The sequence below is a fragment of the Cyphellophora europaea genome (assembly GCF_000365145.1).
Source record: "Cyphellophora europaea CBS 101466 unplaced genomic scaffold supercont1.9, whole genome shotgun sequence".
Taxonomy (NCBI): domain Eukaryota; kingdom Fungi; phylum Ascomycota; class Eurotiomycetes; order Chaetothyriales; family Cyphellophoraceae; genus Cyphellophora; species Cyphellophora europaea.
The window spans coordinates 1,465,775-1,478,193 of NW_008481815.1; the positions used below are offsets into that span (position 1 = coordinate 1,465,775).

The 12,419-nt window shown below is 52.4% G+C and overlaps 1 protein-coding gene across 1 annotated transcript; it reads left to right on the plus strand.

Annotated features, from left to right (window-relative positions):
* Positions 1–7,062: 7,062 nt before the first annotated feature.
* Positions 7,063–8,442, plus strand: HMPREF1541_09019 (uncharacterized protein; the record flags this gene model as incomplete). Its single annotated transcript, XM_008723337.1, has 1 exon — positions 7,063–8,442. One exon carries the CDS (start codon positions 7,063–7,065, stop codon positions 8,440–8,442), a length of 1,380 nt encoding a protein of 459 aa, XP_008721559.1.
* Between the last annotated feature and the right edge of the window lie 3,977 nt (positions 8,443–12,419).

Genomic DNA, 12,419 nt, shown 5'->3' on the forward strand with positions numbered 1-12,419 from the left:
CAGTAGAGAGTATTTCCTTCTCAAATTCGAATCATGCCACTAATGCCCAATTACGGTACAGCGAGTCTGCAAAACAAGGTGTGGGGATTTGGTGAGCTGGCTCTAACAATTTACCAACGTTGCCAGCTGTTAGCGTGGGTGACGCACCCTCTACTTCGACAGTGAGTCGTGGGCAGTCTGCCTTTCCTTCCACAATGATTTTCGGTTGCAGTCAGCCAAGGTTGTAGATGGAATCGGTCGCGTCACGTCAGGTTCGCCCACTGACGCATCGTCCCTCTGGCATAGCTTGATAAGCGCCGTCCATGGCAGCAGGGCCAATTGAAATTGAGCTCTACCCAACACTGCCACCATTAGCCTCTACGATATCTGATTACCAAGTTGGCATAAAACTAGGGCATCGCCATCATGCAATAGTTCTCATCAGTCATCGGCCTCTCAATATGGCAAACTTCATCATCCTGACTATTCTACTTGTCTCTGGTCAGGTAGAGGCTCGGCCGTTGGCATCATCCCCCAATTCAGCAAATCTCCTCGTTCTGCTGGTGCCAATTTTAATCACCATGGCGGTATGCTGCTTGGTCGCTTGTTGCGACTGTCGCACTGCAAGAGGCAAACGACGCAGTATCTACGAGCTGGACGAATTGGAGCCACGGCGCGACGACGTTGTCGTCACTTGCCGAACAAGTGCAGATATTTGCTTGCACGGTTATTGCGAACCTCCTCCTCCTTATCCGGTCGATACGAGGCAGTCAAATACGTTACGACAACCAGATCCTGCACTTGCAATGTTTCATACTCGTCGAAATGACGTACCCCGCCAGACCGCTGCTGCTGCCGGTGACGATGAGCCGGATACAAACAAAGCAGATGTCCTGCAAAAAGTAGGACACACCACTAGGCTCCCTGCATATAACACCGAAAGAATTGATACTCCGAAGAGTGGTGCGACGTCCATGAGAAGCATTACAGAATACTGCAGTACGAGATCTACGGCTTCGAGACAATCAAATGCTTGTGTCATAGCCATACCAGCTGCTGTCAGAATCAGAGATCATCCCGCTAATTGGCGATGATGGTGCCGGGTCAGTGAAGTTGCAGCTCTCCTCGACCAGCCGTCCCGCCGGTACATCGGGCGCTCGTGCTATCGCGTTTTCGCGACCGAGCGCGTCTCCTCTCGCGGTCCTCTGAAAAAATGCTGAAGAGGTTGGAGCTAAAGCCCCTAGTCTAGCGCAGATTGAGCTTCAAAGGTCGGGATCGGGTATCGATACCGCAGGCGTACTCAATGGAGATCAGCAGGTGGGGAAGAGGATAGCTTTTACTTTGGACATAGCCCTCTGGGATGAGCCAAGACTTGTGCACGATGTGACTGTGGATGAGTACGAGCCAGAGAACAGCGCCAGCTGCGTTGATGAGAGTCAGAAAGTGTCTATACATACGTTATAGAAACTGCTACCAGCTATCAGAATTATCTATCGTAGCTTCAGGTTCGTGTTGAGCACTCTCGCCAACACCCATCTCAGAGTCGGCAATCACTCTTGCCACACCAAGCCGGACTCGAATATTTTGGCGCCATGACTCCAAGTAATTTAGAGTCTGGCGAGTTCCTCCAAAGATCTCAGAATCTAGATAGTGCGCAAACATTCGTTCCAAAAGTTGGTTTTTGGTGTACTGATGGTCCAGCTCCGAGAGAAGTTCGAATGTGGAAGGCATATCCTGATCCAGCAGAGTCGTGGCGCGTTGTGCGATACACAGAAGATAGGTATGCTCGTTTTGAAGGTCCTCCAGCTGGGTGGAGGCATATGCCAAATCAGCTTGGGCCTGTGCCAGCATTGTGGTCGATTGCTGAAGATCCTCGTCCCTAGATGCAAGCATTCGCTCGATTTGTTGATGCGAGCGGACGACGGACTGGTATGCCTCGGTCTGCTCGAGCATTCTCTGATTTGCGGGGACTTCACTAGCATTTGTGCCCGTTGAGCACGATTGTACCGGCTCAGAACGACTCTCCCCTGCTTGCAATTTCTGACGAAGTGTGATGTCCTGGGTGATGGTTTTCTCAGCGCCGACCGCGAGGAGACTCTTATGGCTGCTCGGCTTTGCCGGTTGGGTATGTACTAATTCTGATGGCAGGAGAACTCGCTGTCCCGGTAGAAGTTGTGAAATCATTGTGTAGAGGCAAAACAGAAAGAAAGGATGAAGGCGCTACTCTGGGAGGGAGCTGGCGGGCTTACCACCGTCCCTAATATATCCGGCGCGGTCTTACGATGGCTCACGATCTTAGCGTGCAGACGCTCGTTTGGTCTAAATGATGGCGCATTCCTGTATCACTCTGAGATCTACCGCGACAGGGCCTCACTCTGGATCTCCAGCAATAGAGTTTACCAGACACCCCTGCACGGGCTACAGGGTGTTGGCGCCAATGCTCCAATTGGCCGCGCTAAGGTCGACCCCGTTTTGTAGTACTCTGTGCCAGAGGGGGAAGGAAAATGCTGCAACCGCCTATTGATCGCATGCACAGCAGTCAGTGCTGCACACCAACGACGGCGTGTTTACGTATTCTTTGATGTATGATGAGCCGTCGAAATGACAAAAATTCACAATGACAGTACGAGAGGCAAGATGTGCTGTAGAGCAAGGGAAGCTGTGGCGGCAATTCTGGCGCTTGTACGCCATGATATTCGTAGGCGCCAATCACTAGGCCGCAGCTGCCACCAACCCTAAGCCCAATCGGAATACTTTCCAATGCGCACTATCGGCGCTTACAAAGTACGCCTTTTCAGGCAGGCAGTTCGGAACGAAGTCGCTTGCTTTGGACAATTTCAACCCTCTCGACTACGCCACTTGGTCGTGACTTACGTCAAGAATCTGCGGGAAGCCTCTGTATAATTGGACCACGACAGTACTGTAGTAAGTCTGCAGTGCTTAGGGTTCCGTACTTGAGAGTTGATCTTCAAGTCCCGCTCCACACGTTGACAGTCTAGAATGGCCGGAGCGCTGGTCTGACGACCTGTGTAGAGTTCAACCGTGCGGGCCGCGCTGTACGAGGTAGAAAAGTTCACGCGAAGTGGGAAATGCTCACACTCGGAGTCCACCTCGTCTTCTGGTGGTCTGAAAAGCGCACCAATGATATCTCTTCCTCGAGATAAGCGTCGCCCTGCAGATTCCGAAACATTGCGCACTTGTCGTCCTTGTTGTGTGGGTGAGTCGGCATGGCACGACGCTTCCGCGAGAGTGGAGATCACTCGGGGTACAGCCTCCCATAAGTGGGTGGCGGATCCATCAAGTGAGAGAAGCTGCAAGTGTGGGTGCGAAATTTCGATCGAACGACCAGCTCGACCGATATGGCCGGCAATATTCTGGTCGATAGAGACACTCAGCCATGGGGTTTGATCTCAGTGCTGCGGCCATGTGGGCACATCTCACGGTAGAACATAAATCTGTTTGGGAGATTGATCGAGACTACCTAGCAGTGTATGGGACATCCGAACTACACTTGGAACGTGGCCATGCCGGCAGCCACCCTTACACCATGACTTGGCTTCGGTGATCGGCACTTTGAGGGACTGAACGAGCACTACCGTATTGCCGTGCAAGTGCTAGAGAGGCAAGGCTCCACGGTCTTGGTGGCCACGGCAAACCTATGTTCGCAGTAAGTCGAGGCGGTGGTAGGGGGAACTTTCAGGGTCAAATCGATTTCCGCAACGTCAACGACTTTCCTGGCAAGACGGAAGCCGTGTTAAAGGACGATCACCTGACGGGCGGGACCTGAGTCACCCTGCACATGGTCAGTCACGATTCGAGTCGGCCAAGAACCTCGATACACACAGTGTCGCTGGCCATGACATAAGCAAGACTCAAGTTACGGAAAGTGGCTGCGAACAAATTAAGCAAAGAAAGTTCAGCCTGAGGACCGTCTCATACAGCATGCTGCTATCTATGGACCTGGCAAATATCCTGCTGTTGCGTTTGCTTGATGATAAAGCCTTGTCCCATCACTGTTGAGACACCCAAGCCCTGTGATCTAGACACGAGGTTGTCAAAATATTCAATGACAGTTGTCCTCTACCAGCTTCCTCGTCGGTAGTGGTAGTTAGGTCGCTAGCATAGATTGGTAGCCATCCTATCCTCAACGATACCGTAAGCCCAATTGTTTCCAGATCTTGACATTGGTGGCTCTATCGACCGATTTAAAGCGACCCATTCGCACGAAAATTAAATAGGTGGCCGCTATCTTCAGTATCATCATCATGCCACAGTATTAGGACAATATGCTTCTCACTGAAGTAATTCCTGGGGCGGGGAGCCGGGACATCCAGAAGTGACCAAACACATGTAGTCCGCCAACGTTCGTCCGTCGCTTGCACGAGTCACTGCTCCCACGATGAGCTTTGGAGACGATCTGTGTAAGATTCGGAGTCCACAAATCTTGCTGTGGAAACAGTCGCAGAACGCGCTCGAATCAGGCAGAAAACCCACAGCGTGATAACCGTGAGTATTTGTAATCGAGCTGTCGTCCTCTGAGCTGCAACATGCCACCACAGTAACAGTGTCACCGGCAAATGAAGCCAGGAAAAGGCTTGCAAGAGGAGCTGGAAAGACCATCTGAATCGGAAGAGAAACGGTAGGGTTCCAATCGCTGACCAGAGCAGAGCCTTGATGCCACGTCAGTCACTACAACATACATCGCGCTACCGGGGACATACCGATAGAACATGCGTCGCCTCACATGTCCTCGATGTGGATGTGAAGCACACAAAGCAAATGACATGGATCGAACCTGTGACCGCCGTTGCAGCCAGTAGCCACCACCGATTGCCCAACTGAGTTTTCAACGACTCTCCTCGCGGATTAGATATTGCGCGTAGATGACTGCTGTACAGAAGGAGAGCCAAATTGATCGTGGCAAGGATACCACCTCGATTGCCGATCCCCAGAGCCGATTCAGCCTTGAAAACGAGGGCAAGTCCATTGAGCGCAACGTAGAATATCTTCAATATTGGACTCGAACGCAGCATACTCGATGATGTTCCCCAGGTGTGCATCGGTCGCGATAAGACTTCTGGTCGTGACCTGGCGTTGAGTTCAAGCCCGAGAAGCAGCTGGATGACGGAGCAACCCATGAAATGTCCCTACATAGTACAATGTTGTTCAATGCGCAAGATGCAGTAACGTACTACGTCGGAGTGACAGAAGAAGTATCCCATCGTGTCCTGCGTTACAACGCGGGGCCTCGCCTCCAGTTCCCTCGGATTTGTGAGGTTGGCCCCCTCTCGACCGCATGTTTCCCGCGCAGGCAACCCATTCTTAGGAAACCTACATCGTTCTGTGCTATTTGTCAAACTGTCATCATCGGTCACTGAACCATAGCATAGGTCGGTCAATTCGCCTTGCTCTTATAGACTGTGATCTTCGTCCTGCTCATCCCTTCAACACCACTTTCACGAGGGCACAAGATCTGACAGGCAGAATGTATTCACGTAGCCCACCAGCGTCACGCAGCCGCAAGAAGAAGAAGAAGCACTTAGCCGAAGGTCGGACTCGAACGCGTGAAGAGAAGCGAGCTAAAGCTTCCTACGAGCAGTACCGTCGTCGACGAAAGTGTCTGGGGAAGAAGTCCAATGAGCTGAATCAGTTTTGTGGGGCGAAGGTGTTCCTGCTTGTGGTTGACGAGGGAGAGCAACAATCACACTTCTACAGTTCCGAACCCTTGTCTTGTTCATGGCCGCCCTCTGGTGAAACAATGGTTGGTGGAGCCACCCTCACATCAAGTCATGCTGACCCGACATACAGGCCTCGAATTCCAACGTAAAGCCGATCCCGCTGCGAGGTGCCAGAGGTCAGAAGGTCTCCACGTTGGTCACAGGGGTTGAGACGGACAGTCTCTCCAGTGATGATGCGTGGTATGAGCTGGCTGACGAGGATGGTTGCTCAAAAGCTGTCACAGGCGGCAGCGTTGCGCCGTGGTTAGCCTCACACGAGTCAACACCGGCTCAGCGAGACCACAGATCTGCCAGTCCAGCTCGATCCGAGCACCTCAAATACTTTCTCAACAGATTCATGTTGTTCAGCTCTCGACAGGCTGAGCTGTTGCGGAGTGTGAGAGCTTCGCTGAATTAATCGATGGAGTGGCTGCGTGCTCATCAACATTTCGATCGGGACGGACGGGGCGTTGGACACAGTATGATCAGAACAAAGAAAACTATTGAAGGATTCTATTGCGCTATATAACCACGTCCACCAACCATTGTAATCCCCGCCATATCCCAGTCACCATCCTAAAAATGAGCAACCCAGCAATGCCCAGGCTACCGTCCAAGCTGGTTGTAGAATGCTCGCAGTCGACTTATACGACGAGACACTCGGCTTGAGTGAAGCTTGCGTCCAAGATGTACTGTTGGCCGGGTTGGCATGGCCGCGCGAGGCTGCGGTCCCGGTGATATTGCCAGTCCCCCAATTGACGGCAGACAGACTGGAGCTGTCCATCGATCTATGGTGCGCAGAGATACTCTGAATGCAAGGCTTTGTCGGTAACGGCTTCGCCGTGACAGTGATCCGGCTCAGTGCCATACTGTCTGCTGTGATGGCGGATGGTGAGACCAGCTCGCTGAGCGAAGTGTTCGGCTGCTCACCGTTAGATGTGATCGGAACAAATGAGGTGGAACTTGTCTCGTTCTTGCCCCATTTCAACCAGTAGTCGCCAAGGGTAATGTCGCCAGAGGCGGGAAGTGAAGTTGGGGTGCTGTAGCAATCCATTAGTTCTCTATCCTGACAGGACGGTCAAGTCTTACGTCGATGCGGCAGCACCGAAAGTGCCGCTTAGCCAGGCACAGAAGATCAATGGCAGCATTTCTTAGCTCTTCACTTCGATGGATTGATGGAGATGGACGACGCAGGTGGGTAATAGCTATCTGACATGAGCCGCACCTTCAAAATTCATGGCTACAATATCAGCACAAAGAGCTGCAAAGCCAAATTCTCAGGTTCTGGCCCACAAACTTGGTGGGTGATCGCCATATAGATAGTTCCCCGTGCTCCATGCCTCCGGCCAAAACAATCATTCGAACTATGGCGACCACCGCAGATGGCAAAAAGGTCAAGACCGAGAAAGGAAATCAAGACGGCGATGTGGAGTTGATTAACTCGCTCAACGAAGACGAGCGTGAGCGTCATGCTGTAGAAGAGGCGTCCAAAGGCACCAACAGAGCCAACGCTGCTCTGGCAGGGGGTGAGAATAAAGGTGGAAGCGTCGACCTTGCACCCAAGTCTGGAGAGCGCAACGAGAACTCTTTGAAGCCTGTGAAGTCAGTAGAGCACGCTCCGGGCAGTGACAAGGTGGCTGATGATGACGCCGAGCCCCAACTCCTGCAAGAAGATTCGGGTCCTTCCGAGCTGTTTCCTGGCGTGCCATGTGTGACAGTGGCGAAAAGATGCAAGAAGGGCAACGACGATCCAGCCCCATTGTTTCTCAATCGTTACGGTCCACGTGCGAAAGGTTGGTTCGTGTGGAGTACCACGCCTCACATTCGCGATGGCATGTCTGTGGAAGATCTCCAGAACGTCAGTGAGCGTTTTCATCGAGTGCTTGATTATCCACGGGAGCAAGGGAAACCAAAGTACCGAGCAGCCAACGTGCACGGGATCTTGAACATCGTGTGGGAGTGTGAAGGATTGGAGCAAAGTCCTCAGGAAGCGGCGGAACTGCTCAATCCTGCCAAAGTCAAAAAGGCCGTTGAATTACCAACCTCGAAATCCCGCCGTGACTGGCTACATAAGGGTAAGGATCACAGGCTCGAGAATTACCGTATCACCCACATCGATGTCAAGTTCCATCAGAAGATCAACGGCTTGACCACAAGGCCGGACAACAAGGACCAGGGCGATGTATACAACAATTGGGAGCTGGCCACGCAATACAAGGCACTATACCGCAAGGATCAGATCAAAGCCGAATGGCGCGTATACGAGGCGGCGAAACTGCAGGCGAAGCGATTCCTCGATTGGTTTGAGCAGCGCCATCCTGACGGATACGCCGAGTACCGTCAATCCCAGAGTCGCGAGCCGACCGTGCAGCCATTCAAGCGGTCATCTCAAAGTGCGAGTCCTGGAGTCTCACCATCTGCCAGACCCACACCGTCGCTCGAACCCGCGGACACGGCAAAGCCAACGACGCCGTCAGACTCAGCTTCGGTCGGCGATTCCAAGCCGCCGCCGCCGAATCTCGCAAATCAAGGCACCCAGCCGTTAAAGCATACCCAGGGTGGTAATGATGCGCGCCAGGAAGGAAGTTCGTCGCAAGCATCATTGAGTATAGAAGAGCTGAAAGAAGCTGTGCTGGAAGGATATTGTGCTGCCCATGACATTCGCTCCGCAGGTGACATGAACTCGAAACAGAAGATGAAATTCGACGTCTACTTTGAGGTATATGCCAAAAATAAGGGATACTGAGGTGCAAGCGACAATACATAAGGGATCTTCAAGTACTCGCAGTCTGGCACATTCATTAAGAATCCCCGCTGGTCGGGCAAATCAAGACTATAGCTCAGAATTTGTTGTCGTTTAAGTTGCCTTCCTGTGATGTTGTATACTCTGGCTCTCCGTCGGATTCGTAAATTGCTGTCAACATTAGCTTCGTGGAGTCAAATTGCTGATGGCACTGACGGTGCTCTCTCATCGAGGGACGAGGGGTGATTTCCCGCATTTTGGCAATCTGTTGTCTCGACAGTCGTTGGGGCCGAACACCTGGAAGACTTGCACTCGACACTACTTCCGGATCGGCACCAAGCTGCACTACCTGTTCCGATGGCTCTGCAGGCATTGCGGGCTGACTAGGCGGCGGAGGCGGAGGCACAGGTCGAGGTTTAGCGAGTGTTAGCTGCCGCGGAGGCGGGCGTGAAGCATGTGGTGTACATTTTCGTCGTTCGAGGATGGACGGCCGCGGCTCTTCTGCCGGCGAAACGCGATGCGCAGGGTCTGCCAGCTCGACAACGGGACAGTTGGGCGGGGTAGGTGGCAGTGGTTTGTTATGACAAGGCGATCCTACCGATACTGTGTCAGAGATAGATGGAGTGCTCGCTTGGGGACTCACGGTGACCGGTCAGTGGCGGAGACTCTGCATCACCCAGAAAAGCTGTCCTTTGCGCCCTGTAGAAAAAGTACACTAGGGCCAAAGCCCCAGATATCACGGCGAGGGTGAGGGAGAATGCTAAGATGATGGTCACGAGAGCGTTGTTCGCCATGTCTGTAGACTTGCTATTAAGAAGCCGGACTAGAGCTCTGGCGACAGTGTGCTTTATACGGTCCAACAACCAGCCCGAAAGTATGTATACACATGTGCCAGATCTGCACCATGGCCACGGCCACCAGAGTTCAAGGCGCATTTTGCAAGCGCCGTCCACTCGACCGCGCGCGTGTAAGATGGCCACTCGCGGACCAGGTCGGCCAGTGCTCCGTTCAATAAGTTGATGCCCCACCGCCCGCTAAGCCATGGTCTTGGTCTTCTTGGCAGCGCGCTTGATGTGCCACCTCAACCGACGTCGCCAACATCATCCGCACCAGCAACGCTTGAAGTCCTTCGAGTTGACTCTGCTGGGATGAAATTCGAGTCGCCATGTGCATGATAAAGATTTGGTGCTGATGAAGAATGCTTGATTGCCACTGCAGCAGATATGTGGCCTGTTGGCAGGAAGCTTGCGAAGCGCTACATCGCCTGCACCGGGAATGATACAGTGGGTCTGCCATTGCTCGCTTGATCCGATCACGTAGTTCTCACTCCAGCTCTTGTCTGCGATCACGCTATATCTGGTCGCCAGAGGTGGCTCTGAGCCACCCATGGCCTGGCGTGGCTATGGGCACAGCCCTCGAGGCGAGTGTAGAATCTTCGCTACAGGAACAGGTTGCCGCGCTGTAGGATATACTTTGCTCCCCTAACGTGATTTTAAATTTGGTAGGTCTCGTAGATTTCTGCCTCACTCTTTATGTCTGAGCCAAGATGACAAGCATCCACGCCCGTCTGCTTGAGATAGATCGTGTCTGGAACGATCAAGTACTGTACGCCAATCAGCAGCGGAAGCAACATATCCAGCAGAGCATCACCGAGTTCCTGCAGAAGCATCAACAAACCCTCCACAATGCGTACAGGAAGATTGATGGCATCGACCAGGAGAAACAACGCCTCCAGCAACAGGTCTCTGCTCTTACACGGAAAGATCCAGAGTGTATGATGGTGCATACTTACGGTGCCAACAATATCGACGAATTGATCGTCGATGTGCACCAGCTCGGCCTCCGTCTCGCGCAGGCATGGAGCTTGCGTGCCGGAACACGAGACGACATCGAGTCGCAATTCAAGGCTAGAGGGCTTGAAAGCGGCACAGTCCAAAGAATGTGCAACACTGCGGGATTCTGGGAAGATCTCGAGCAGCAGCTGGCACCACGTCGGTCGGAAAGGCTACAGACGGCGACTGACCAAACGTTCGCTGACGTGGTGCAATAATTACGGGACATAAGTGGACGTTGCCGGGTGCAAGTTGGTCGAGGGCGTAGGCTTCGAGGGGCTGCAGCTGTGCTACTCAGGGACGACTACCTTGGACGTGACGCCGGTCGTTCGGCCATTGATAGCGCGGAGGAATGAGTTGGAAGCGCGGACTCATTTTCGATATACTGAAACTTACTGGGATGATATACATTCTTCTCTTTAGCAAACTTCGAGTCACACACAGGCGTACGTCGAATGTGATGACATTTCACAGTGGATAGAATGTAAGCGCTATTTACAGGTTGAGTGGTTGCTCTCCGATGCTTTGGTCAGCATTTAGGTCGTCTAAGAACGACAGGGACGCCTTGACCATCTCACTAATTTCTTCATGTCCTTCTTCGGCCGTCTTCAGTCCGATTTGCACCTCTGAAAGCCGCTGCTCCATCGTCGTTAGCCGACGAGACATCTCATGCAGCTGCGTGGACCTGGGAAAACGTCAACGTGGGCTCGTTTGTGCCATTTCCGTGTCGTACCACTTCTCAATGCTAGTGATTCGTTCGTCCATGGCACGTAGACGATGAGCGGCCTGCCCGAACTGATGCAGCACGTGTTGCGCTTTCGGCAGCGTCTTTGCACCGCTCGACTGTGTCGTGGTGCCGGTTCTCTGAGGTTGGAAGGTTCGCTTGTGCAGGTGCTGCACTCCCTTCTGGGGTTGCATGCGGGAGGGTGGCAGTCTCGACGGCGGATTCACCCTGGACCGCTGTGCGCCTTGATGATATTGAATGCCTGCAGGTGCAAGAATTCCGGTAGAGCTGTCTATATTGGTTGTTTCATCAAACTCAAGGTCAAAGTCGTTCCCGATCGGTTCCATATCAAGGTCATACTGCGAATCAGTAGGGATGTCGAAAAGGCTGTGCCCATGATCCATTGCAAACGGACTGAACAAAAGACGACACTGGTTCTAAGCAAACCTGAAATTTGCGCGGTCCTTTTTGATCACATTGACGACGCCACCATCTACCCATGGGACTTCACTGACCTGCATATTGTGAAACGGTCTCCACACCCCCAAGTTCGCGAGACTTAACCACGGTCTTGTATGTGGCATCGTCCAGATTGAGACCGATGATGTACACGAGAGTGCGTCACTGTTCAAGAAGGCGTCTTGGAAAGACAGCCGACCGTCCTGACTTATGCAGACCTTTGACTGCTGCCGTTGGCTTTGTGCTAGATACTTGGTGCTGGTCCACATCGCTCCTAGCCTAGAGACAGTCAGATTTGATCAGAGCACTGAATCTGGTGATTGGATCTGCATATTGGTCACAGAAGACTTATGCGGACGTCTAATCAATACTACATGAGAAGACTTTATGTGAGTGTCCTCTTGCTGAACTATGCATGGAGACTGCATATTCACAATATATTATTTCGCTTTTCACCCAAAAGCGCATGTACGGACTCGCTGGCGCGTTACGTTGGCGCAAGAGATGATCACGACGGGCACAGAGCAAAGAAGCGATAATGATCGAATGTGGTCGATTGGAATTTCTCCTGCTCTATCGGATGGGAGCAGATGTTCAAAGGTGCATCAGCATCCGTGTCCGTCTAAAATCTTTCCTGGCGCTCGAACGGGCGCATGTTCTTTGTTGCTTCTTCGTGAACGGCATAAACGGCGGATGCCCAACAAGTCCAGCAGATCGTGCATCTGCTGACTGTCCAGGAAAATTTCGTAGGATTGACGTGCGATTCGCGTTTGGAGCTGCCACTGTATTCACTTTCTTTGATGACTCACAGCGGCGGGAGCGCTGGTTACCAAATGGCTTGTGCTAGTGAGTGAATATTTAAGGGTTATTCTCATGTTTTGTTGAATAGAATCATTCTAGTTCCGAGCTCACTTGGCGAGAAGGAAAACCCGTTTTCTGTGATTCTTCTATGTCGCCTGCGCGGC